General features: G+C 44.3%; 1 protein-coding gene across 5 annotated transcripts in view; it reads right to left on the reverse strand.

Moving 5' to 3' along the window:
• The window catches only part of MYOCD (myocardin), a 112,970-nt gene that overhangs the window by 68,257 nt on the left and 19,036 nt on the right, over positions 1-25,677 (reverse strand). For 3 of the 5 annotated variants that reach the window (XM_019413404.2, XM_019413403.2, XM_019413406.2), the window contains exon 2: positions 1,561-1,626. The exons of 1 other annotated variant lie outside the window; for it this stretch is intronic. In XM_019413404.2, coding sequence (XP_019268949.1) covers positions 1,561-1,626 — 66 coding nt within the window. Of the gene's footprint in view, positions 1-1,560; positions 1,629-25,677 lie in introns of those variants that run through there. One more of the 5 variants, XM_053893319.1, reaches the window with a different exon arrangement.

The following is a 25,677-nucleotide window of genomic DNA, read 5'->3' on the forward strand; positions in this document are numbered from 1 at the left end:
AAAAAAATAAAGAAAGGGGGAAATGAATTTATTCTTATCCAAATGCCAGTTGCAAGGCTCAGGCTCAGAGTATTTAAGCACATGACTCAAGCTTTAGATAAATAAGGTGTGAGCAGCTTAAGCAGACTGAAATGTACTGGGTCTCTCTACCCCATGTGCCTTTCCAGAATCAAAGAAAAGCAACACCGGCGAGGGAATAGATTATTCTCATACTACCCAACTAGACGTGTTCCTCGTATATCTGAGGGCATGAGTACAGATCGAGGCCCGCTGAGAGAGGATCCTGGCGGACCTACGCTCGTCCACAACCCACTCTTAGTGAGTAACTCTTCCAGATGAAGCATAACCACGTCACATCCTACACATTTGTAACAGGATTCCCCAAAACACTGGTCTGATCAGCTTTGAAAATGTAGTGATCTGCCCGGAAGTCTGCAGACTTTTGCGCTTTCCCGAGTTTTTAGTGCTTCTCCTCTTTAGTGGGCTCAGATGAAAAAGGCCAGTCAGATGTGGCCCCTCTGGGTTCTCAACTCGGTTGTACATCTTGTGTGAGCGGGCTTTAAATTGCAGGGTGAGCTGTTTCTTTTGTGCTCATTAGCAAACCTCTAAAAAAAAAAAAAAGGTGTTCTCCTGGAAGGTCACCTGTGGTTTACTGTCGGGAGGGCTGAGCCATTAACAAAGAGCTATTTTTGAATTACAAAGGAAAAGGCTTGAAAAATTCTCAGTTCTCATCTGGCTCAGAGGCACAGACTATACTTAAACTTTCAGACCTTGGGTCATAGGGCTCTGTATGACGACCGCAGGACATTTTATCCAGGCCAAACTGGCTGCTTGTGAGAGGCTGAACTCTGAAGTCGTAGTCATGACGAGTCTGGATTTCTGCGGGAGTCATTATGGGTTTTGATTTTTAACTTTTGTTGGGGAAGAAAGTTACAAAGCATGACCTAAAGGGGCTTGAACCGGGACTTCATTCATTCAGGGAGGTCTTCTGTCTCTTTATAGATAATCAAGAGTTGGCTTTAATTGCTTACTTGGTGGGAAAATTTAAATCTATCTACTAAAAAAGATAATGACAATCCTCCTTCTTGGACCCAATTTGTGTCCAGTAATTCAATATTATACTATTTATGCTAGAGTGTCATTACTTCTCAGCCTTCCTTGATGGTATTCAATTAATTGTGGACTCAGGTACCCCAAATAGAACTGAGGTGAGAAGAGGGATAAGTGATGGATGCCTCTGGAAACAGTGGTGATTTACATCCTATTCTAAAAGGAAGAGAAGGGTGAAGGGGGCCCACAGGGAATTGTACTTACTCTAAAAACAAACCCATCAACTGGAATTTTAGGTACAACCTATAGCATTAAAGGGAAGCCCTTGCAGGTGAGTAGTGTCTGGGGCAAAGCATCCAAGGTCTGGAGTTTCTGCAGACACAGCGTCTATGAGGATCTGGGGAGACCCATGTGTTGGCTTAGGTTCAAGGACCTCTGAGGTGCTTTCCAGCTCCCAAATTGTACGCCCCCATAGTAACAGGTCAGCGAACAAGAGATAGGGCTACTCACGTGGTGTTATGCCTTGGTTAGCAAGTTGTTCCTGGGTCCTTCTCTGTTGAAGTCGTAACTGCAAAACTTAGAAAACAAAGTGTTCGTTTGTAAGTTGGGCCGCGTGTGATTATAGTCATTTATATTCACATCGTAATTTTTGCCCAGCTCTTCTCATTTCATTTTTAGACCAGTCTCGAACGTTTGTGTCAACTACGTTTGTGTTTCTGTGGCAGACGTGGAGAAAGAAAAAACTGAGAGATGCCAAGCGGGTTGCAGGGATTTGCAGGAAGTCTGTGACAAGCTAGGGCTGGAACACCCGTGCCCTCTTTGAAGTGAATGTTGTTCTCACAGCCCTAGGCTCACTCGCTCCTCCTTATTAGCCACTTGGGGGGATAAACACCACCCAGTTCTGCTGGGAATTTGCCTGTGCTTTCCAAAGGGAGCCAGCATGAAGAAAGCGTAGGCCTTGGGGTCTCATATGGGTTCAAATCTCATCTCTAGTGCCTTCAAAAGGCACGTAATCCTGGGCAAGCTGCTTACCCTTTCTGATACTCACTTTCCTCATCTGTAAATGGGAACGATGTGTTCCTGAAGGTGTTGCTATAAAGTCCGATAAGCAATAAACGCAAGTTGCTTAGCCGAGTGCTTGGCACACAATAGTTCATCAATAAACAGTGGTATTATGTGCATCTGGGATCCATTTGGAATTTCAAAGATAGGCTATTAGAGTCATGCTTTGCTTAGAAGAAATAAAACACTGTAAACTGTCCAAACTTTGTATTATAAACATTTATGTTGCTATCCATAGCGCAAATAGATTATATATATCATACACAATATACATGTAAATAGTAAAAAAAAAAAGACTATATGTAAAATTGTGAGTGTAGCATTTGTGATTTTCTCCTCCGCCCTCCCCCCTCTCCCCCTGAAAAATTCTACCTTTGGACACTTGGCCTCTCCCTCATGGAGAGTCCATTTTCTCAGGGAGACTCTAAGTTTACCATCTTGGCTCCTGGGTTTGAGTGGCTCAGAATAAGGATAGAAAGAGCAACAGTTTGTAAAAAAGAGGGACTGGTCTAATCAACATGTAATGAAAAGAGAGAAGGAGAGAACTGTTTTAAGGAAGAGAAAATGAGAATGGAGACAAGATCAAAAACAGGAAGGCTATGTGGACTGACTTTCAAGTTTATTTAGTATCTCAGAGTGAGGCTTCAGAGAAAATGTAGTCACAAGATCTCCTGAACGTCAGCGTAATGGGGAAAGATGATTTTTTAAAGTGCTGTCATGGTTTTGAATTGGATCATCAACCTTCTTCGAGAGAGATCGATGCTGTTGAATTAGTTTTAATTACTTTCAGTTGCTAGACTGTGTTTCATTGAATAGCCTCATCTGACTCGGAGTTAGGACTGGACAATAAAGAAGACAAAATTATGTTACTTTGCAGGTAAATGAAAACGATACGAGACTTTGTTATTTAAGCCCTCCTTCGGAACAACCCTCCCACCAATAAAAACTGTAAGCTCTGAACAAAATATGAGAAATAACCACCTGGGGATTCTGAATAGGAAACAAAATCATGTAGGGTATAGAGGGAAGTTGAAACTTGGGAGAGGTGACTTCCATGGGGGGTGAGCTTCCTACTTGGGGGACAACTGAGAGTGACCTGGAGTCATGAAGTAGCAGGTCAAAAGCAACTAAAACTCTCACAGAAAACCTACTCATCTTTCTGGCCCGAGGACTCAGGGAAAGGAAAGCAGACAACCATGGCTGACCACCATAGATTGAGGAAGACACCATGTACGGGAGAGAGCTGGAAAAGGGAGGGATCCCCTGACTATGTGTATGGACCCTCACAAGTTTCAATCTGGTCCTTTAATGAAGTTTCCATGGGGCAGACTCAAAGCAGCACGGCAAAGGTTTAAAATCAAAGTGAAACTTGAACCTCTGTGCACACAGGCAAAAAAGGACCTAACGCTCGAATATTCAGGGTTAATTTTGTGCTCAAACCAAACAGAAAGAAATCACCAGTCTCCAGAGGATTGTGAAAGAACTCAAGGGTTTATGTAATACAAGACAGAACGTCCAGAATACAATCCAAAATTACTTTACACACAAGGAACCAGGAAAATGTGACTCATTTTAAATAGAAAAGACCATTAGCTGATGCTAGCCTTGAGACGACCCACATGTTGGAATTATCCTACAAGTACTTTAAAGTAGGTATTTTCAACTATGTTCAATGAAGTAAAAGAAAACATGCTTGAAATGAATGGAATGACAGGATATCTCAGCAGCAAAATAGCCACATAAAAAGAAACCAAATAAAAATTAAAACGTAATGGTAGGATATCTATACTCTAAATAATAATAATAGTAAATGCTAATAAATATAAATATACTCTAATAATAATAAATCCATGGATGAGCTTATTAATAAAAGAATAAATATCAGAGGAATGAATCAGTAAACTTGAAAATAGACCAAACTTACGAAGAGAGAGAAAAATGATGGGAAAAAAACGGGACATACAGATAGCCCCACGGATCTGTGCAACAATATCAAAAAATCTAACATCAGTTAATTAGAGTCCCAGAAAGAGTGCAGAGAAATAACTAATAGCCCAAACATCCCAAATTTCATGAAAGACATAAATTCACAGATTCCAAAAAAGTCAACAAACCCCACACCAGCCATATTCACAGAAAACCACACTTAGACACATCACAATCCAATGGCTGAAAACCTAAGAAAGAGGAAATCTTAAAAGTATCTAGGGAAAACCAACACATTATATAAAGGGAAACACCGATTCTCATCAGAAACTATGGAGGCCAGAAGATAAAACAAAAACAAAATGCAAAACAGAAAACAAATGTCAACTCCAAAGAGAAAATGTCCTCTAGAAATGAAGGTAAAATAAAGATGTGTTCAGGTAAAGGGAAAGGTCATTTGTTGCCAGCAGATTTTGCTACAAGAAATGCTTAAGGAGGGGCGCCTGGATGGCTCAGTTGGTTAAGTGTCTTACTTTGGCTCAGGTCATGATCTCATGGTTGGTTTCATGTGTTCAAGTTTCGTTTTAGTCTCTGTGCTGACAGCTTGGAGCCTGAAGCCTGCTTCAGATTCTGTGTCTCCCTCTCTATGCCCCTGCCCTGCTAGTGTGCGCTTGCTCTCTCTCTCTCTCTCTCTCTCTCAAAAAAAAAAAAAAAAAAAAAGAGTAAATAAACATTTAAAAAAGGAAAAAAGAGGGGCACCTGGGTGGCTCAGTAGGTTAAGCATCCAACTTTGGCTCAGGTCATGATCTCACAGTTTGTGAGTTAGAGCCCTGCATCGGGATCATGGTTTGTGAGTTCGAGCCCCGCATCAGGCTCTGTGCTGACAGCTCAGAGCCTGAAGCCTGCTTCAGATTCTGGGTCTCTTCTCTCTGCCCTTCCCATGCTCATGCTGTCTCTCAATAATAATAATGTTAAAAAAATTAAAAAAAAAAAGAAAGCTAGACAGGTTAGGGGTGCCTGGGTGGCTCAGTGGGTCAAGCATCTGACTCTTGATTTTGGCTCATGTCTTGATCTCATGGTTAGTGGGATTGAGCCCCACGTTGGGCTCTGTGCTGGCAGCATAGAGCCTGCTTGGGATTCTCTCCTCCCTCTCTCTTTGTCCCTCTCCCACTTGTATGTGTGCTCTCTCTCTCTCTCTCAAAATAAATAGACATTTTAAAAAAATGATACACAGGCTGTATCAATATCAGATAAAAAAAAGACTTCAAGTCAAGGAGTATTATCAGAGATAAAGAAGGGACATTTTATAATCATAAAAGGGACAATTCATCCGAAGACCTAGCCACTATAAATGGATAGGCATCAGGGGCACCTGAGTGGCTCAGTCGGTTAAGTGTCTGACTTTGGCTCAGGTCATGATCTCACAGTTCGTGAGTTCGACCTCGCATCGGGCTCTGTGCAGACAGCTCAGAGCCTGGAGCCTGCTTCAGACTCTGTGCCTCCCTCTCTCTCTCTGTCCCTCCCCAACTCACACTCTGTCTCTCTCTCTCTCTCTCAAAAAAAAAACAAACAAAAAACAAACATTAAAAAAAATGGATAGGCATCTAATAAAAGCCTCAAATGAAGTAAAAACTGACATTATTAGAGGGATAAATAGACAATTTCAAAATCATAGTAGGATATTTTAGGGTCCCCCTCTCAACATTTTATAGAATAGATTTAAAAAAAATCACTGATGACATTGGGATTTGAACAATTATCAATCATCTTGACTTAATTGGTATTTATAGAGCACGGTGTTCAATAACTTAAAATTTATTTATTTATTTATTTATTTATTTATTTATTTATTTATTTATTTAGAGGGACAGAGAGAGTGAGAGAGGGACAGAGAGAGAGGGAGAGAAAGATTACAAGCAGGCTCTGCACTGTCAGCGTGGAGTCCGATGTGGGGCTGGAACCCATGAACCACAAGATCGCGACCTGAGCCAAAACCAACAGTCAGTCGCTTAACCCACTGAGCCACCCAGGTGCCCCTAAATTTAACATTCTTTTAAGGTTCACATGGTACATTCACCAAGATAGACTAGGCCACAAAACAAGTCTCAATAAACTTTTTTAAAAGTTTAAACTCATATAGAGTATGTTCTCTGATCACATTGGAATTAGTCAGAAATCAAAAGCAATATGCTACTTAGGAAAATATTTGGCAGCATACTTCTAAGTAATTCATAGATCAAAGAAGAAATCACAAGGGAAATTGGAAACATTTTTAATTGAATGGTGATACCTATACAATATACAATTTATGGGATACAGCTAACACAGTGCTTCGAGGGAAATTTAAGAGTTTTAAGTGCTTATGTTAGACAAGAAGAAAGATTTAAGATAAATGACCTAAGATACTACCTAATAAGCTAAAAGAACGTTCAAGGTAATTGAAAGGAAGAAAGTATTGGAGCAGCAAAATAGAAACCAGACAAGAACATAGAAAATCAACTAAGCCAAAAGTTGATTCTTTGCAAAGACCAACAAAATTGGAAAAACCCCTAGCTAGATTCATCCGTAAAAAAGAGAGAAAGAATAAATTTTACCAATATCAGGAATAAAAAAGATGGGTTATCACTACAGACCTAAAAGGATACTAAAGGATTAAAAAGGAAAATAGAAGAATATCATTAACGATTTTGTGATGGGGCACCTGGGTGGTTTAGTCAGTTGAGCGTCCGACTTCAGCTCAGGTCATTATCTCACAGTTCGTGAGTTCGAGCCCCACGTTGGACTCTGTGCTGACAGCTCGGAGCCTGCTTTGGATCCTCTGTCCCCCTCTCTCTCTCTGCCCTTCCCCTGCTCATGGTCTCTCAAAAATCAATAAACATTAAAAAAAATTTGGGGGGGGTCACCTGGGTGGCTCAGTTGGCTAAGCATCTGACTTTGGCTCAGGTCATGATCTCCAGGTTCCTGAGTTTGAGCCCCACATTGGGATCTGTGCTGACAGTGCAGAGCCTGCTTGGGATTCTCTCTCTCTCCCTCTGTTTCTTTCCCTCCCCTACTTGCACGCACTCTCTCAAAATAAATAAACTTAAAAAAAATTCTAAAAAGAGAATTTTTGTGCCAATATATTTGACAACTTAAAAAAACATTTTTAAAATGTTTATTCATTTTTTGAGAGACAGAGAGAGACAGAGCACAAGCAGAGGAGGGGCAGAGAGAGAGGGAGACACAGAATCCAAAACAGGCTCCAGGCTCTGAGCTGTCAGCACAGAGCCCCACTGGGCTCGAACTCATTGACCATGAGATCGTGACCTGGGCTGAAGTCGGACGCTTAACCGATTGAGCCACCCAGGCGCCCTGACAACGTTTTAAAATGGAACAACTTCTTGAAAGCTACAACTTATCAAAATACAAGAAGAAACATAAATCTGAATAGTGTTGTGTAACTAAATTGCATTGATTATTAAGAACTTATCCCCTTACAAAATCCCAGGCCCAGATGGTTTTACTGGTAAATTTAATCAAGATGTTGTGATCGCAACCACTTGTTTTCCAAGTTCTCCATCAAATAACTTTCACCTTCTACATATAACATCAGAATAAGATAAGAGTACTCACTTATATTTCAACACCACAGATCTTAATTCAGCAAATGGAAAACGTTGACAGAGATCTTCTGTTGTTAGAATCAGCCATTTTGAAGGCTGTTTGGGTGCTCTAGACATTAAGCTATTTTGACTTAGATTGAGCCAGATGAAGACAGTAGAAATGGAAATGAGAGAAAAAAATGAAAAAAAAAATAAATTGAACAGAAAGAACTGGAAAAATCTAGCGATGGAAGGGAGGAGAGAAATGGGTATTACTATCTCTCAAAGGGCTTGTTAGTCTGGGATGTTTAGATATGCTGTCGGAAATTCAAGAATTCCCTGATGTTACCAGTAACTATGTTTGCACATATTTATTTTTTCCTGGGAGTGGGTCCATAGCACTTGCCAGGTTCCCAAAGGGGGCCAAGGCATCCAAAATTTAAGCCCCACTAGCCCAGAAATGTGAAAATCTAGGGTTTTGAGAGCATGCATAAATTATGATAGGTTGACAAAGAAGTCCGGAAAATGATTAGTTTCATTTTATACAATCTGAATTTTAGGAGTCCTGGTAAATTTTAAATAATGTGCCTGACAGGCCATTGAAATATGGGGCTGGAGAAAGGCTAAGGAGTCAAGGCTGACTTGGGGTATTGTCTTCAAATAAGTAGCCACAAAAACCTTTTTATCAGAATTCCTAAAAAAAGAGGGATACATTACCAGAGGAAAGGAAAGATAAAAAGAAAACAGGAATAGGGGCACCTGGGTAGCTCAGTCGGTTGAGCGTTCGACTCTTGGTTTCTGTTCAGGTCATGATGTCATGGTTAGTGGGTTCGAGCCCTGTTTCGGGCTCCACAAGGGCAGTGCAGAGCCTTTTTGGGATTCTCCCTCTCTGTCCCTCTCGTGCTCTCTTTCTCAAAATAAATAAATAAACATTAAAAAGAAGAAGAAAATAGGACTAAAAATTACATCACAAATCAATAAAGAGTAACGTTAAAGGGAGCCAGTAAAGGGCTTAATTAATTTGGGACACCATTAGTTTTGGGTATCTAATATGGAGAAATCATTGTGCTATTTCCATAACTCATTTCCATACTTCTTGCCTTTTGGTTAATCATCTGCAGATTTCCACATTTACAAGCTCAAAGGCATTATTCATTATGTTCCTCCAATGTGTCAATAACTATCTGGTTGTGTGAGAGGCATTGCTTGTTATTGGCATAATGGTGAATGGGACACATAGTTACACCCCTCAAAGCCATAACTTCCTAGGGGGTGAAATAAACTCAATGTTTTGAGTTCTTCCCGAATACGCAATCTTTTTATTCCTTTTTTTTATTCCTACTTTATTTTGCCTTCTCTGAGCACCAACCTTTTGGGATAACCTTCTTCCCCCAGGGGCCTTGTTAATTTCCTGAAACGGCATGCAGTGTGTGTGTCTATGCATATTTTTGTGGAGCGGCCTGTGACTTCTATCAGATTTTAGGAAGTCTCTGGGACTTCCAAAAGTTAGGCACCATCAACTCCCATCTAGACTAGATCATCCCATATGTTTTTACTAGTTAGTAGAGTCTCTTCTTTCGGTGCGCCTTACATGCACTACTAATTTCCCTAAAACTCTATTTTCATAGAATTATTTTGCGCAGTATCTTCAGTGGCTCCTGATTCTGGCGTTTCAGATCTTCTCCACCAGCACTATTCCCCACCCAAACTTTCTCCTCCAGCTCAGTCTGTTTCTACCTGAACCCAACACCTACCAAATGCATTTACACACCTTGCCTTTGATTATGAGATCCCCACACATGGAATCGGATGCAGGATTTGAGGCCAGGCTAGGATTTTAATTTACTCCAAAGAGTTGGCAAACTATGTACATCAGCGATTTATTATAGAACGTTCCTTTGTGCACTGATTTGTAATGTCACCTTTGTCATTTACTCCAGTGCTAATATAAGCTATGATCTGTTTCTAGGTGCTAAATGCTAATTTGTATGAATTTATACTTCCTATCCCTCTCTCTTCTTTAGCAGCAAAAGTAGTAAATGTTTTCTGTCTCAAGAAGACAGAACAGGCACACACCTGATTCCTATAACAGAATGGTTATAAATAACAGAAATGGTAGCTTTAAAAATCTTTATCTGCAGTAGAAAAGACACAGGGGACACCTCAGTGGATTGACAGTGTAAGTAATCTATGGGAGATAAACAGAATACGGGACTGGACTGGAAAAGCACATGGTAAGACACACGCATGTCAGTGATGGAAAGTCTTGCCAAGAATCCTCTTTGCCCAGGAACAGGAAGGTGTGGTAGGCTCCCTCTAATAGGGCTGCTAGAAGGGGTACCAAAGGGCAAGGCCAGTCTCCACCATATCCTGTACTTTTCCCCACATTGGCCCTCCCCACGTTGGACCTGGTTATGGGATGGGACTGCCAGTCTCCAGGTAGGAGTGGCAAATAAGGCATCTTGGGAGACACAGGAGTGAGCTCCGGATTGTTGGCAGTACCCAAGAGGGTCAGTTATCCTTTGCTCCCTGAAATCAGCTACTGGCCATCCTGTGCCTCTCCCCCAATCCCTGATATCAGATCAAAGCACACGTGTCAGCACGTATCTCTTCTCTCCGGGCTGTGCTCACCTGTGCATCACATAGTCTAACAGGTCTCTACAAGGGTACAACATGAGGGTGTGAACAACAATTGCCTAACCTGGGAGCAATGTCTCCACCCCAAAAGGAAGACTCTAAACATACAAGAAAAGAACACATACTCCAGGAGACAATGTGAACAAACGAAAACGGGTCGTTCTCAGCAATAGGCAAAAGAATTTTCATTAGTTAAAAATAAAATAGGGGCGCCTGGGCTCAGTCTGTTGAGCATCGGACTCTTGATTTTGACTTAGGTCATGATCTCACGGCTCACGGGATCGAGCCCTGCGTCAGGCTCTGCGCTGACAGTGTGGAGCCTGCTTGGGATTCTCTCTCTCCCCCTCTCTCCCTGCCCCTTCCCAGCTCACGTGCTCTCTTTTTCTCTCTCTCAAAATAATAAACTTAAAATAAAATAATCACCATCTCACACCCGTTAGGATGGCCACGATAAAAAAAAAACAACAAAAACCAAACTACACACACACACACACACACACACACACACACACACACAGAAAATAACAAGTGTTGGCAAGACTGTGGAGAAATTGGAAACATGCGCACTGCTCTTAGGAATGTATAATGCTGCAGCCCCTATGGAAAACAGCATGGCATTTCCTCAGAAAATTAAAAATAGAATTACCATACAATCCAGCAACCCTGCTTCAGAGTATATATCCAAAAGAAGTAAAACAGCAACTTGAAGAGATAACTTGTACACTCATGTTCATAGCAACATTTTTCATGATAACCAAGAGATGGGAGCAACCCAAGTGTCCATCAACAGATGAGCAGACAAACATTGCGTTGTATACACATACACTAGAGTATTAGTCAGCCTTAAAAAGGGAGGAACTTCTGGCACATGCTGAAGCACGGATGAAACTTGAGGACGTTATGCTGAGCCAGTCACCCAAGGACATTAAGCCGGTCACCCAAGGACGTTAAGCCAGTCACCCAAGGACATTAAGCCGATCACCCAAGGACAAATAATGTAGGAGGTACCTAGAGTTGTCAAATCCATAAAGACAGAATGGTGATTTCCAGGGGATGGTGGGGGAGGGCGGGAGGAAGAAATTGGAAATTAGTGTTTAATAGGTGTGGAGTTTCTCAGTTTTGCAAGATAAGAAAGAGTTCTGGAGACGGGTGGTGGTGATGGTGGCATAACAGGCGAATGTTCCAAATGCCGCTGAACTGTGCACTTAAAAACGGCGAAGATAGTAAATTTTATACTGCATATGTGCTACAATAAAAAAATTAAATCACGAAAATAAACCAAAAATCAAATAAGAATATAGTTCATTAAGATTAACTCAAATGGGGGCACTTGGGTGGCTCAGTTGGTTAAGCATCTGATCAGGTCAGGATCTCGAGGTTCAAGACATCGAGCCCTGCATTGGGCTCTGCGCTGACAGCAAGGAGCCTGCTTGGGATTCTCTCTCTCTCTCTCTCTCTCTCTCTCTCTCTCTCTCTGTGTCCCTCCCCCACTCTCTCAAAATAAATAAATAAAGAAAAAAGATAAAGTCAATTGGGTGGCTGAATATTGGAACGAACATAGTTAAAGATGATTTCATAAGCGAGGAGATGAACTCAACAGTTCTTAGAATGTACTACAAAGGGAGAAAAGACTGGGAAGCAAAATCAATATGTGTTCAGTGTAGACACACTGCAAAATAAAGAAAAGCTTCCGGGGTGGGGGTGAAATATATATATATATATAATATACACACACACACACACACACACACACACACACACACACCTATTCCTGAGCTAGAACCATTATTCATGTCTAATTCACGTCCTTGGGGTCCTTTTGCCTAAATTTTCCTTCTCTAACTGATTTTTATTAGTATTGCATCACAGATATTCCCATATCATTTAATACCCTTCAAAAGATACTATTTTGATAGCTGCACATTTCATTTTTTGGTCACTCTGTACGTGATCAAACCAAATGCTTATAGGCAATTGGATATTTAGTTTGTTTCTAGTATTTTACAACAGTGGGTGTTCTTTGTGGTTAATTTTGGGCCACATCCTCAATATTCATTCATTCATTCTTTCTTTCTTTCTTTCTCTTTCTTTTTCCTTCCTTCCTTCTTTTTCCTTCCTTCCTTCTTTTTCCTTCCTTCTTTTTCCTTCCTTCTTTTTCCTTCCTTCCCTTTTCTTCCTTTCTTTTTCCTTCCTTCCTTTCTTTTTCCTTCCTTCCTTCCTTCCTTCCTTCCTTCCTTCCTTCCCATTATTTATTTTTCCAATATTACTTTACGATACACTCCTGGAAGTGAAAGTGTTTGGGTACGGGCAAATGTCAAATTTGCAGGCTTGTGGTCCGTGAAGGCAAACAGCTCTCCTGAAAGGTTGTTCTGATTCTCTTCTCGCTAGTGAAGCGTGGCTGTTTGCCCACTGCCCGCTGCCCTTGGCTGCTCTGATCACGTTGCAATCCTTCTCTCCACTGAGGCTGGAGGCCTGGCGGCCAGCTCGAGCTGAAAGAGAATGGCCAGAGGGGGTACTGAACGGCCCCCTCCCTTTTTGTGGCTGCTTCCCCACCCCGCACATGGGGGAGTCCCGATGCTTCGGGCAGGAACCCTGTGCTCGGTGAAGTGGGCTTCCCCTGTGGGCACAGCTGTCCTCGGTCAGCACTGGCCTCCTTCCTGAACTGCCTGTATGTGTCTCCCTGAGAGGTACCCCCCCCCCCCGCCCCCACCGCTTTCAGCTGGCTGGAGCCTTTTGTGTCCCCAGAGCTCTTGGCAAACCTCCACTGATCCACCGTAGCTAAAAATACTCTTAAGCAGAGGGTTGCTTTTTGGCCCGAGCCTCCCCTCCCCCCTCTCGGTTCTAAACACCTACAGGTTACAGGTTTTCATGGGGTTTTCCACTTCCTTTGAGGCCATATGGTTATCTTTGAAGGGTGAGGTAGATTCTTCCTGTCTTTTCCATGGCACCTCAGTATGTTCTCTTATGGTTCTGGCATTTGGGTATCAATCTTTTACAGCTTCCACGACCCCATTTTTTTTTTTTTTTTTTTTTTTTTGCATTCTTTTGGTCCTTATCGGAATTGGGTGTTGTAAGTTCGCACTCAAGTTGCTTCTTTTACTCAGAAGTCCTGGGCGGTCAATTCTGATTTCCTCATCTGTCTGGCTATTCTTGTCTCCAGTACTGCACTATTTAAGTTACTCTACTCTTAAGATAGACGTTCATGTCTGATACAAAGAATCTTCTATTATCCTTTTTTTTTTTAATTAAAAATTTTTTAAATGTTTATTTTTGAGAGAGAGCAAGAGAGAGAGCACAAGCAGGTAAGGGAGGGGGAGGGGGAGGGGGAGGGGGAGGGGGAGGGAGAGGGAGAGGGAGAGGGAGAGGGAGAGGGAGAGGGAGAGGGAGAGAGAAAGAAAGAACGCAAAGCAGGCTCCAGGCTCTGAGCTGTCAGCACAGAGCCCCACACGGGGCTCGAACTCACAAACCATGAGACCATGACCCGAGCTGAAGTTGGCCGCTTCCCCGACTGAGCCACCCAGGCGTCCCTCTATTATCCTTTAAAAATAAATATGTTGTGACTACCTTAGCCTGTTTTTCCCCCCAAATAAACTTCAGGACCAGACTAGCAAGTTCTACTAATACCCCAAACACCTACTGCCCCTAAAGGAGAGTATATTCCTTTAACATTCGGTAGTCATTAAACGTAAACACCAGCCAGAGAAACAGCCCTCCTGTTTAATGATGATTAAAGAATGTATAGAAACTTCTGGATCAAGGATAGCACGGGACCAGTTGGCTATACATACAGCTGGCACTGGGCACCTGATTCAAGAATGGGAGAATATCTTTATACACCACGAACACGTCACTTGCTTGTGCCCAGGAGATTAAGGACCAGGTCTTGTGAGGGTTTCAGGATGAAGAGGCAGGGAATATCACGATGGATGGACATTAGGACATTTCTCTTATCCCATAGACAGCTACCCCTGCCACACACCTAGGGCTGCAGGGCAGACCCTCCTGGGTGTGCAGGGGAGAAGCAGCATGACAGAACGAGGGAGCTGGAACAGAAAACAGAGACTCGACCTTGACTCTGCCGCGCTGTGTGACCTCAGACAAGTCACTGTGTCTACAATTCCTACCCTCATCGTCTGGATACAGCAATATTAGTATCAATAGTAAATCATAATAACCACCTGCATGGGGTTGTTGAGACGGAGGTAATGAGTTAACCACTTCCTGAACTATACAAGGCTGTCCAATACCTTTCTGGGTTAAATTGATAATGGTAGCTTCAGGAGAAAGCCCATCCGTGTGGTTCTGGTCCCAGAATCTGAGGAGAAAAGGGAGCTGCCTGCGGTGGGAACGATAATGTATAACTTGACGAAATCGTGCTGCCTTAAACACTGGCCATGCCGGGGCTCCAGGCTCTGCGGGGAGGTGGTACAAATTGGGAAGGAGGAGTGTGTAGGAATCTCACACGAAGAGGGCACTGAAGATACAGGGGTTCCACCATCCGTTGAGGGAGGTGGGAACAGCAGGGGAGAGAGGAAGGACTGAACCCACGAAGCTGGGTCATGAACTCATCACAGAGCGGTCCTTTCTCTCCCTGGCTGGCGTGGACTGTAAAGGGCCAGTGTCTGGAACAGAAGCTTTCACAGACATCATCTCGTCAAAACCCCCCACTAATCCTGTAGGACTAGAAATGATTATCCCATGTTGTGGCTCATAAGGCCCAGAGGGTGCAAATAACTCATCCAAGGCCATCAAGTTATGAAGGGAGAGAAGCACATTTGAGACCCGTGACTTTGGACTCACGGGTGCAAATTCCAGATGGAACCATGTTCTCTCTTGTGTTTTCGTGTATTTCCCCATCTGGGGGGGGGGTTCCTTTCAAAGGAAGAAGGAGAGGCTGCCGTGACATAAGGCACACACCTCATGCCACCTGTCACCTAGGTATCTCAACACGAGGGACCCTCAGCTCAACAGCACTGCCCGCAGCATCTCTATAGCAACAGTCGTGCGGGGTACCATTGTCTTTCTCGAGCCAACAGGCAGCTGGGTGACTAGTCTAACCGACACAGGTGACCGTCCCAGCCGAGTCTCTGACTGGGACGAAGCTCCTGAATGGCCCCACGCTCTGACGGCATCTCACAGAGTTGTTGCTATGGTTTTGGCGAGAAGTATTGCTTTTCTGAGGACTGCAAAACACTTCACTTTCCAACCCCAATGCTCGTTCATTCCTGACAGAGTGGAAAATGTGCCTCCTTGGCTGAAATGTTCCTCTTGAGTCCAGCCCAAAGATGACATTTTTAGGAAAGTTTGAGAAGAATCCTGTGGCTGTTACTGAGTCACGATAGAGTAGAAATGGATCTTTTCTATTTAAAGAGTTCTGTGCTACTGTTTGAAAATGTCATATTGCTAGGGAACGGTGGAAATAGAAAACTTTCCATTTGCCATCAACAAAGAGAGATGGTTCCTGAATGAGAAACAATGGAGTTGAGGGCAAGTTCTGTTACCTGTCTGACTGAAGTAATAGGCCGATGGGAGTTTAGTTAGGGAATATTAGTCCAAATAAGCTGGGTGTGCTAGGGAGGGATTGTTCATCTGAAATACAGCACATGTGATTCTAGATCTCTTTGTGCTATTTAGTTGTTACTTTAGACAGGTCCCAGACTCTCTCCGGACCTCAGTGGCAATATAACTCAAAAGGGGAGATTAGATTAGATCCCAATTTCCCCAATTTCCCTGATATCAAGAGTCACTTAGGGACTGAAAAAACCCCAACCAATTCTTTGGTCCCTTTCCTGAAGATTCTAGTTCAGCAGGTCTGGGATATATTGGAAATCTATTTTAACAAGTCTTCCGGAAATTCTGAGGAGAAAGTAGGTGTGAGAAAGAAAAACAAGCAAATATAATGTGCAAAAATGGGACCACGTTTTTACACCGTTTTGTGCCTTGCTTTTTTACTGATAACATATGGTTACTTCGTGTGTGTGTATAAATTCTCATTTTTAATGGCGCCGTGGTACTTCATCATGTTTCAGTATCTGTTTAACCCTCTTTTATTATACATTTAATGTTTTACTTTCTCCAGAAGTGATATATTCTTTTGGATTGCCAGTAGGACGACGGGCGGGCCCCCATTTCACTACACCCTTGTTAAAGAAAATTCCAAATTACGGTAAGCCCTGCTGAGAGAGTCTTTCAGAACAGGGTGGGGAGGACACTGAGGAAGGAGGCTCCTGCACATCTCCTATCTCAGCCTTTGGAACACCGGGGACTTTTGACTTCTGTCAATTGCAACTTGTCAGTTTCCCGTCCACCACCTCCTACAACAGGACTTTGGACTGGAACTGAGATAACGCAGCATCTGTTAGTGGAAGAGCCAACCCTGCAGTAGGGAGTCAGTTTAACTCTGTCGGCACCAGTCCTGATTCCTTCAAAACAAGTTACGTAACCATGTTTTCTGCCTTTAGAAGCCTGCTCCCTGCTCACAATGTGGAGCACACAGAGTTTGGTTCCCTCTGTGTCTCCGGGACTACAATTCCTGAGACCCCCAAATAAGCATTTTTGGTTACAGCCTCTTCTTCTTGGTCAACACCCCCATTAACAATGGATGATGATGTTATTAAAGAAGAAAAAAGCTTTGTTAATTCGATAATAAGGGGATTCTCATTGTATTTCTTAATCCGCCAAACATGTTTTCAAAGACTTGTTGACTATTAATATCTTTTTTATGTGAATTGCCTGATAACATTCTTGGCAAATTTTTTCTTTTTTTTTCCTTAACAGAGCTATTTATATTTAAAACACGCTAAATATAGTCATCTATGTTGTAAACTCCCACCCCCCCCACCCCCCCCCCCCCCCCCCCCCCACCCCCCCGGTTTTAGTTTGCTGGTCAATTTTGTTTGTAATGATTTTGGCATTTAACATTGCTACATGCAATCCTTTTAAAAACTCTTACGAATTCTATCTTTGGTGTATACAGAGAAAGACCTCCATATCCAGATAATAGATTTGCTTAAATGTTCTTATTTTATGGCTTTGATTTCTGCATTTGACTTTGCAATGCATCACATTTTACTATACAGTATTAGGAAAGGCTCTAATTGGGGCGTCTGGGTGAATCAGTCAGTTAAGTGTCCCACTTTTGGCTCAGGTCACGATCTCAGGGTTCATGGGTTTGAGCCCTGCATTGAGCTCTGTGCTGATGGCTAGGAGCCTGGAGTCTGTTTCAGAGTCTGTTTTCTTCTATCTCTGCCCCTCCCCCACCCTCTCTCAAAAAAGGAATAAACATTTAAAAAAAAATTTTTTTTAAATGTTTATTTTAGAGGGAGACAGAACATGAGTGGGGGAGGGGCACAGAGAGAGGGAGACACAGAATCCAAAGCAGGCTCCAGGCTCTGAACCCCTAAAATTTTTTTTTAAAAAAGAAAAGGCTCGGGGTGCCTGGGTGGCTCAGTTGGTTAAGTGTCCGACTTCGGCTCAGGTCATGATCTTGCGGTCTGTGAGTTCGAGCCCCGCGTCAGGCTCTGTGCTGACAGCTCGGAGCCTGGAGCCTGCTTCGGATTCTGTGTCTCCCTCTCTCTCTGCCCCCTCCCCTGCTTGTGCTCTCTGTCTCTCAATAATAAATAAATGTTAAATTTTTTTTAATTAAAAAAGGCTCTGATTACTTTTTCAAATTGTTAACTAATTATTCTGACATAATTTCTTTATCAAATGGATTTTAGATATTGTGTTTGCCATATAACATATACCCGTATAACCTTGAATCTGTTTCTACTCTTTTTTTATATTCTGACCTCAAAATTTTCTTTTGTCTGGTGGCAGGCTGGGCTTATCAGGCTTAAATATCTACTTTATGGGGTGTAGGAGTCTAATCTGGGACACTCTGAATCCCCCAGCTATGGAATCCTAGTTCAGATTCCTCAAACCAAGCCTTCAGAACAGCTGCCAATTACAAGGTTTTTAAGGACCCCAAAGTGGAAAGGACCTTCTACCCACATTAGCAACGGAGGCAAAATATCAAATTAAGATAGAAGCACTATTCATGCAAATGCTTACATGTAACAGGTTGAGGACGTTTAATCCAATGAAATTGGGGTGAATCGGTTGTGAACGTACTGAGGGTTTTAGGCACCAAGAGAAGCAGACAAAAGAAGAGAAGGCAAGGATGGAAGAAAGGTAGAAAGAGGAAGTAGAAAAGAAATATAGTAGGAAAATAGGTTTAATTTTTTATTGTGAGAAGAATATTTGTGTGTGTGTATATGTAACTATCTCTTTTAGTGAAGGTTATTAATTCACGTGTACTTACTAGAAGGTGAGAAACGTGTTAAGTCATGGCACGCCAGGTTCTGCCGCAAGAGGGGTATAAGGGGCCAAGTATCGTGGCAAAAACTCTGGATTTATAAAAGGTTATGCTTTGGGTCATTTCATGAGCTATCTGTCTCCCTAGGCTCAATATGGAGGTGATTTGGAGGGAGGGAGGGAGGGAGGGAGAGAGGACGGATGGATGGAAGAAGGAAGGAGGGAGGGAAGGAGGGAATGAAGGAGGGAAGGAAGGAGGGAGGAAAGGAAGCAGAGGGAGGGAAGGAAGGAGAGGGAGGGAAGGAGGTTGGGAGGAAAGGAAAAAGGGGGGTAAGGAAGGAGGGAGGGAGGGAAGAAGGGAGGGAGGGAAGGAGGGAAGGAGGTTGGGAGGAAAAGAAAAAGGGAGGGAAGGAAGGAAGGAGAGGGAGGGAAGGAAGGAAGGAGAGGGAGGGAAGGAGGGAGGAAAGAAGGAAGGAAGGAGGGAAGGAAGGAGGGAAGGAAGGAGGGAGGAAAGGAAGCAGAGGGAGGGAAGGAAGGAGAGGGAGGGAAGGAGGTTGGGAGGAAAGGAAAAAGGGGGGTAAGGAAGGAGGGAGGGAGGGAAGAAGGGAGGGAGGGAAGGAAGGGGAGGGAGGGAAGGAGGGAAGGAGGTTGGGAGGAAAGGAAAAAGGGAGGGAAGGAAGGAAGGAGAGGGAGGGAGGGAAGGAAGGAGGAAAGAAAGGAGGGAGGAAAGAAGGAAGGAAGGAGGGAAGGAAGGAGGGAGGGAAGGAAGGAGGGAGGGAAGGAAGGAGAGGGAGGGAAGGAGGTTGGGAGGAAAGGAAAAAGGGAGGTAAGGAAGGAGGGAGGGAAGGAAGGAGAGGGAGGGAAGGAGGGAAGGAGGGAAGGAAGGAGGGAGAGAAGGAGGGAAGGAAGGAGGGAGAGAAGGAGGGAAGGAAGGAGGGAGGGAAGGAGGGAGGGAGGGAAGGAAAAAGGGAGGGAAGGAAGGAGGAAGGGAGGGAAGGAAGGAAGGAGAGGGAGGGAAGGAGGGAAGAAGGAAGGAAGGAAGAAGGAGGGAATGAAGGAGGGAAGGAAGGAGGGAGGGAAGGAAGGAAGGAGAGAGGGAGGGAAGGAGGGAGGGAGGGAGAAAGGAGGGAGGGAGGGAGGGAGGGAAGGAAGGAGGGAGGGAGGGAAGGAAGGAGAGGGAGGGAAGGAGGGAGGGAGGGAGGAAAGAAGCAAGGAAGGAGGAGGGAGGGAGGGAAGGAAGGAGGGAAGGAAGGAAGGAATGAACAAGAAAGGCAAGTAAAAGAAAGAAAAAGAAAAGCAACAAAATTAAACTTATTTTCAATTGGAAGATTTGCCGTAAGAATTTCAGAATGAATCTATTTGCTCAATGGTTTCCATCATGTGGAAGCAGAAAACTGGGGGCTGGACCAACCCAAGTACCCTCCTCTAGCAAATAGGGTCACTACCCACCCACTCGGCCACTTGGGCTCCACTGGCAAAAACTGGCAGGTCCAGCGGAAACCTGGAGATTCTCCTGTTTTTCCCTCAAGGTGGAAAATGGCCGCCTTTGCCTCCATTGGGCGTAGGAGACTTTCCAGTGCTTCCGGCAACATTACTGTCCCCAGACAACAATACTAGGTATCTTAGCGCTTCTTAACTCTTGGGCAATTGTTACATCTTGTTTATGATCTCCCATCTAGAATACTCCATGGACCCAAGAAACTGTATCATCCAAAGGATCACAAAGGAGTTGCCGGGACCTGCGTGTTAACCTTCTATTTGGTCCATCTCGATAAATCATCATTTGAGAGCATCATCCTAGCCTGTTACTTCTCCCTCGCTGCCATGGTTACGCTGCCTTCGTAAGACCATCCTATTATCCGTATTTGATCGGTTTTCTGTCCTATACCCCACTGACGGTTCGTCTGTTCCCACCAGACCCTCCATTTGTTCTTCAGCGAATTCCCCTCGGCCTCTATATCCTCTGCGAGCCTCCAAGCACGGTCGTATTTGATGTCTTTTTCTAAATCATGAATTAATTTGTATTCAAACATTTATGAAAGTCCTACAATAACTTATGTTTACTTTACATTTAGCAAGTCAAGTGTTTTGGAGGGGAGAAATAATCATAAAATTATCCCCAAAATGGTGCATGGGGAGTGAAAGATGTGTGCTTGCTGTTGCAACCGTATAATTCATCATCCAGAGAATCCTCGTGCTCTCTTTCTTCCGAGGTGCCACATCCCTCCAGGAATGGCTCTGCCCTGATGCGGGAAGGTGAAAGCAACTCCCCAGGATTTTGCGGAGTGAACCTAAAAGCCTTCTTCTAACACCTTACTTCAAAGTTAATAACCCAAGGAATTCCTCTTTTGGGGTTCCAGCCTCCTTACCCGTGAAGGGAAGGACAGACTAAATTCGAATTTGGTGCTTTCAAATTTTAAGAAACAAACAAACAAAAAAAACCCCAAAAAGCACCAGAACCATTTTTTTAAAACTGACATCTTATATGGAGGGAAAAAAAAAAAATAGCACAGGGGCAGACGATAAAAGCAGAGCCTGTCACAAAATGTCAGAGCCCTGGGGAGCAGAGTTTGAAAAATCATTGGGTTGGATCATCCCTAACTCCTTTCCAAATTAAATTTTTATTTTTGTGAGTTCCATCTAAAAAAAAGGGGGGGGGGTTCAAACCTTTTAAGAGATATTGCTTAGGATGGAGTGATTCTACTGGGAAGGAAGGAGTGAGGGGTGGATTATGGGGCCGTTGCACCGAAAGAACCCTGTTCCCCCAAACCATCTTGGTCCTTTGAAGCTTCCCTGCAGGACAGTGACGGCTGGAAAGCACAGGAAAGCTTCCGATTCTGGCGAGGACCAAGGCCAGATCCCTTAGCAACAGCAGCGGAGGAAAGCCTCCTTTTACATCAGCAGATGGCAGTGGGTTCTCGCTGCTCTATAGCACCTTCTGACAATGGCTACGATTCGAATCTTCTGTCCCCTGCCTAGCAACCAGCCCCCCTTGGTAACCACAGGAACGATCCTTCTATCAGACCCCACGATCGCTGCTCTATACGTTTTTCACGTTCTGCATGTATGATACGCCCCATGCCTAACCGTAAATCCTTTAAATGATTTTCGTATCGGATGACAGACAACCAAAGTCCAGAATTTCACAGGAAACCCAAGTGAACTGTATTTTAAAAAACAACCTGCCTCTGTATTCAACTTCTGCTTTGCATACAGGCCAAGTACCTAAGGGGGGTGATTAGAAGGTCACTCCAAGTTCTGTCTGCTGTGATAAATCAGTGGGATGTCCCCTGAAAGTCACATAAGAGTTCAGGGGGCCGGGCCCCAGTCCTCCCACCAAATAACTACGTGACCTTGGTCAAGACACTTCACCTCCAAGCTTGCTTCCTTCATAAAGCAAGAAAGATGAGCTGATGGTCACAGAGGCTCCTTGAGGTGCTGACATTTCATGACACTTGGCTCCATTTTTGACCAGGGTCTTTGTACATCTCCAAGTTCAGACCTCGGAGCTTTTTCTTAACCTCTAGAGTTTCCCCCATGAGATCACAGTATTTCTTTCTTGCAATAGTTCTTAGCATTATGTTCAAAGTGCAGGGAAGGGCAGCAAGTGAGTACAGGTTCTAAGAAGTCAGAAGTGGGGGGGTCCTAAAGTGGCCCCGTAGAGGGAAATGTGAACTAGAATAGTTATAGGAATTTTCAGGATCACCAGGCCAGTCCGGGGATTTACGCATTCATGCATCTATCTGTCAGGCTAGCCTCTCAAAGACTAATTTAACAGTTCCTTGCGATCGGCTGAAATATCCGTAGACAAGGATGAAACAAAGTAATTTAGTATTATGTACAACGTAATTAGTAACGGTTCCTTGCTATCTGCAGAAGCATCTGTAGATGATGATACAAAGTATTTAAAGGCATGAATAATCTAGTCGGGAAAGAGAAGACACACACACACTCGAGTTAGATAAATAAAGCGTTGGGCAACAGGTGATTCAAGAATAAATATTCACAGAAGGCTACCCGGGGTGGAAGAACCGGACCCTTCACATTTTCAAGGGAGAATTGTGTGGGTACGATGGTTGAAACAGGGCATTCCTGGCCAAGGAAAGAACACACATACAAACTTGAATGTAGGATAAACACAGCACGTCCTGACCAAGGCCAGCTCCGTGAGCACATGACCCACACTGCCAGAGTCCCACGCTCAGCAGGCCCTTGTGCTTGGTTTAACCCAGTGCTGTGGCCATATGACATTTTCATCATTTTTGAGCCAAGGGCACCACACTGTCATTTTGCATTGAGCCCCACCATTTTTGTAGCGTCCCCCGGAATACTGGCTTGCTCAAGAAAAGAGATCCTTGGGGCGCCTGGGTGGCTCAGTCGGTTAAGCATCCGACTTCAGCTCAGGTCATGATCTCATGGTTCGTGAGTTCAAGCTCCACGTGGGGCTCTGTGCTGACAGCTCAGAGCCTGGAGCCTGCTTCGGATCTGTGTCTCCCTTTCTCTCTCGCGCTCTGCCTCTGTCTCTTAAAAAACAAATAAACATTAAAAATTTTTTTTATTTAAGAAAAGAGATCCTATCGTGGGCTGGTAAGAGATGAAACCGGCAAGGGAGGTGGGGATTCATGGACAGAGGGCCTTAAATGCTATGAAGTATTTGAACGACATCCTGTAGAAAGAGGCAGTATGGGCGTGTTTTGAACAGCAGAGTAATGTGCTAACATTGCAGTTTGAGGGGGACCGATTTCATGCTAACACGGATGGGGGAGACAGCGCTGGTCTGAAGACTGTCTGTGATCCATGAGGAAGGCAAGAAAATCCACTGGCATGTGGTGGGAGTGGAGAAGAAAGGGAGGATTTGAAGAACAGGTGGAAAAGAAGAAGGATTCTGCCCTGATAAAAAATTAAGAAGGTGGAGACAGCGAGAGAGAAAGGGAGGGGTCAGGGTATTAAAGCACTGTTCCTATGATTATTGGTCGCCGAACTGGTAGGTCTACCAGGAGGCCTTGGGGTAACGCCTTCATCCAGGGAGTGGGCAGTCAGGTAAACAGACTGGCATCATTCATTCGTGCATTTCATTCATTCAGTATTTACTGACCACCTAATATGCCGTCCAGGTGCTGTTTTAGACGCTAAAGAATCCAGCTGCAAATAAAGCTGTTGTGAGCTCCGTCTATATAAATTTTGCAGTCTCGGGAAAGAAAGAGAAAGAGAAAAAGAGAAAGAGGTTAAACAAATAATTATAATGGCAATTATGGGGATGCCATGAAAAGGGAGCTCTATGTCACCTGGGAAGCAGAGAAGGCTTTTCTGGTTCTTTCTCCAGAGACACTGAAACAAATAACGTTGTTAAGCTCATATCCCTTAATTTGCTGTGTGTGTGTGGGGGGGGGGGGATGGGGCGGCTAATTTTCATTTCCTAAAGTCTATCCGTGCACCTCATGACATAGGGAGATACTGACATTGAAGTCACTGGCTCAGTGAGGAATAAAAGAAAAAACCAGAAGCCAGTGACACCTTGCCTTCTACTCTCTTCTGAATGGTTTTCCACTCGTTTCTTACAAAAAAATGTCTTTTTATTTTTATTATTTTTTTATTATTTTTTTAAACGTTTATTTATTTTTGAGACAGAGAGAGACACAGCATGAACGGGGGAGGGGCAGAGAGAGAGGGAGACACAGAATCGGAAGCAGGCTCCAGGCTCCGAGCCATCAGCCCAGAGCCCGACGCGGGGCTCGAACTCACGGACCGCGAGATCATGACCTGAGCTGAAGTCAGATGCCTAACTGACTGAGCCACCCAGGCGCCCCAGAAATGTCTTTTTAAAATCCTGCTATGAAAGTGGTTTTTACCCAGCTAAGATGTCCCCACCGGGCTGCCTGTGACCACAACTTTTGTTCTGAGGACGGGCACCGACCCAGGCACGCTGGGCTCTTCCTTTGGGATTTTGGAAATCAGACTGAGAGCGAGCAAACTCGGGAGCTTTTGGGGTTGACCACCGTGAACCATGTGAGCTGGGAAAATGGCGAAGCCGGCTGCCAGAGAAGAAAGACTGGAGCGTGGACAGGAGCCGGGGAGAGTGTCCCGAAGGCACGCCAGTCCTCAATTCCAGCTGACTTTCCTGCGGGTCCAACCACGTCCTCGTGGCTGAGTTCCAGGAGACACACAGGTACCTCTCTAGGAACTGCTTCTCTTCGCTCCAGCTCGATCAAGATTCCTATCATTGGATTCTGTGTTGTTTGCAGACAAAGGCGTTGCCTGTTGATGAGCGTTGAGGATGAGAATCCAGTGGAGGCAGAGAGCCATCAGCACAAGCAAGCAAAATGTCGAGATCTGTTTCCAACCATGTTACCAGCCAGAATTCCTAGGAGTTTAGACTCGGAGCTCGTCAGGTGGCCAAAACATGCCCACCGGAGCACGCCCTTGACACGTTCCTGGCCAGGAACCTGGGCTACGCATGTCACGTACAGCATCTCGGGTGGCTGTTTGCGTTGTGTCCCCTCTGCACCAGGCCAGGTAAAAAGCACAAGCCCTGGACACAAGACAGCAGCAACCAGCTGAGGGTTCTTCCCTCAGAAAGGGCGGTAAATGGTACACGTCCATAACTTAGTCCTTGGACTTTGTTGAATCCTGACGTTAGCCAGATTGATCTTTACGTACAATCCATGACTTCGACATTTTTGTCTTCGCGGCGTTTGTCGGGCAAAGGACATTGGGGGAGCCATTGGCCAAGCAAGACTCCTCTGGAGGAGGAGATGCCGGGTCCCTTCCAGGGCTGAAAGCCAACACTGAGGGATACACTACCTCCACTAGAGACGGAACCCTCCTCTTCTTGCCCAATGGGTGGCCCTCCCACAAAATTCTTCCTTCCCCCTGGCATTACCCAACTCTGGGACACGGCAACCCTTCACATAAGCCGTCTCAGTCACTTGTGGGTCTGGCATCTTCTTGCTCCGTCTGCTAAAGAGGACCCTGGCTGCCCCTGAGGTAAAACTGGGGAGGAGAACGTGCCCTCCGACGTCAGGTTACCTACGCTGTTCCTGCCCCTGTCCTGGCCGTGTTTCCCAAATAAGGCAGAGAGCCAGGACTTGACTTTTGTGTGTCGTTCGATGCCCGAACACACTCTGAT

The sequence above is a fragment of the Panthera pardus genome, unplaced genomic scaffold (assembly GCF_024362965.1).
Source record: "Panthera pardus isolate Hobbes unplaced genomic scaffold, ASM2436296v1 HiC_scaffold_3, whole genome shotgun sequence".
NCBI classification, from domain to species: domain Eukaryota; kingdom Metazoa; phylum Chordata; class Mammalia; order Carnivora; family Felidae; genus Panthera; species Panthera pardus.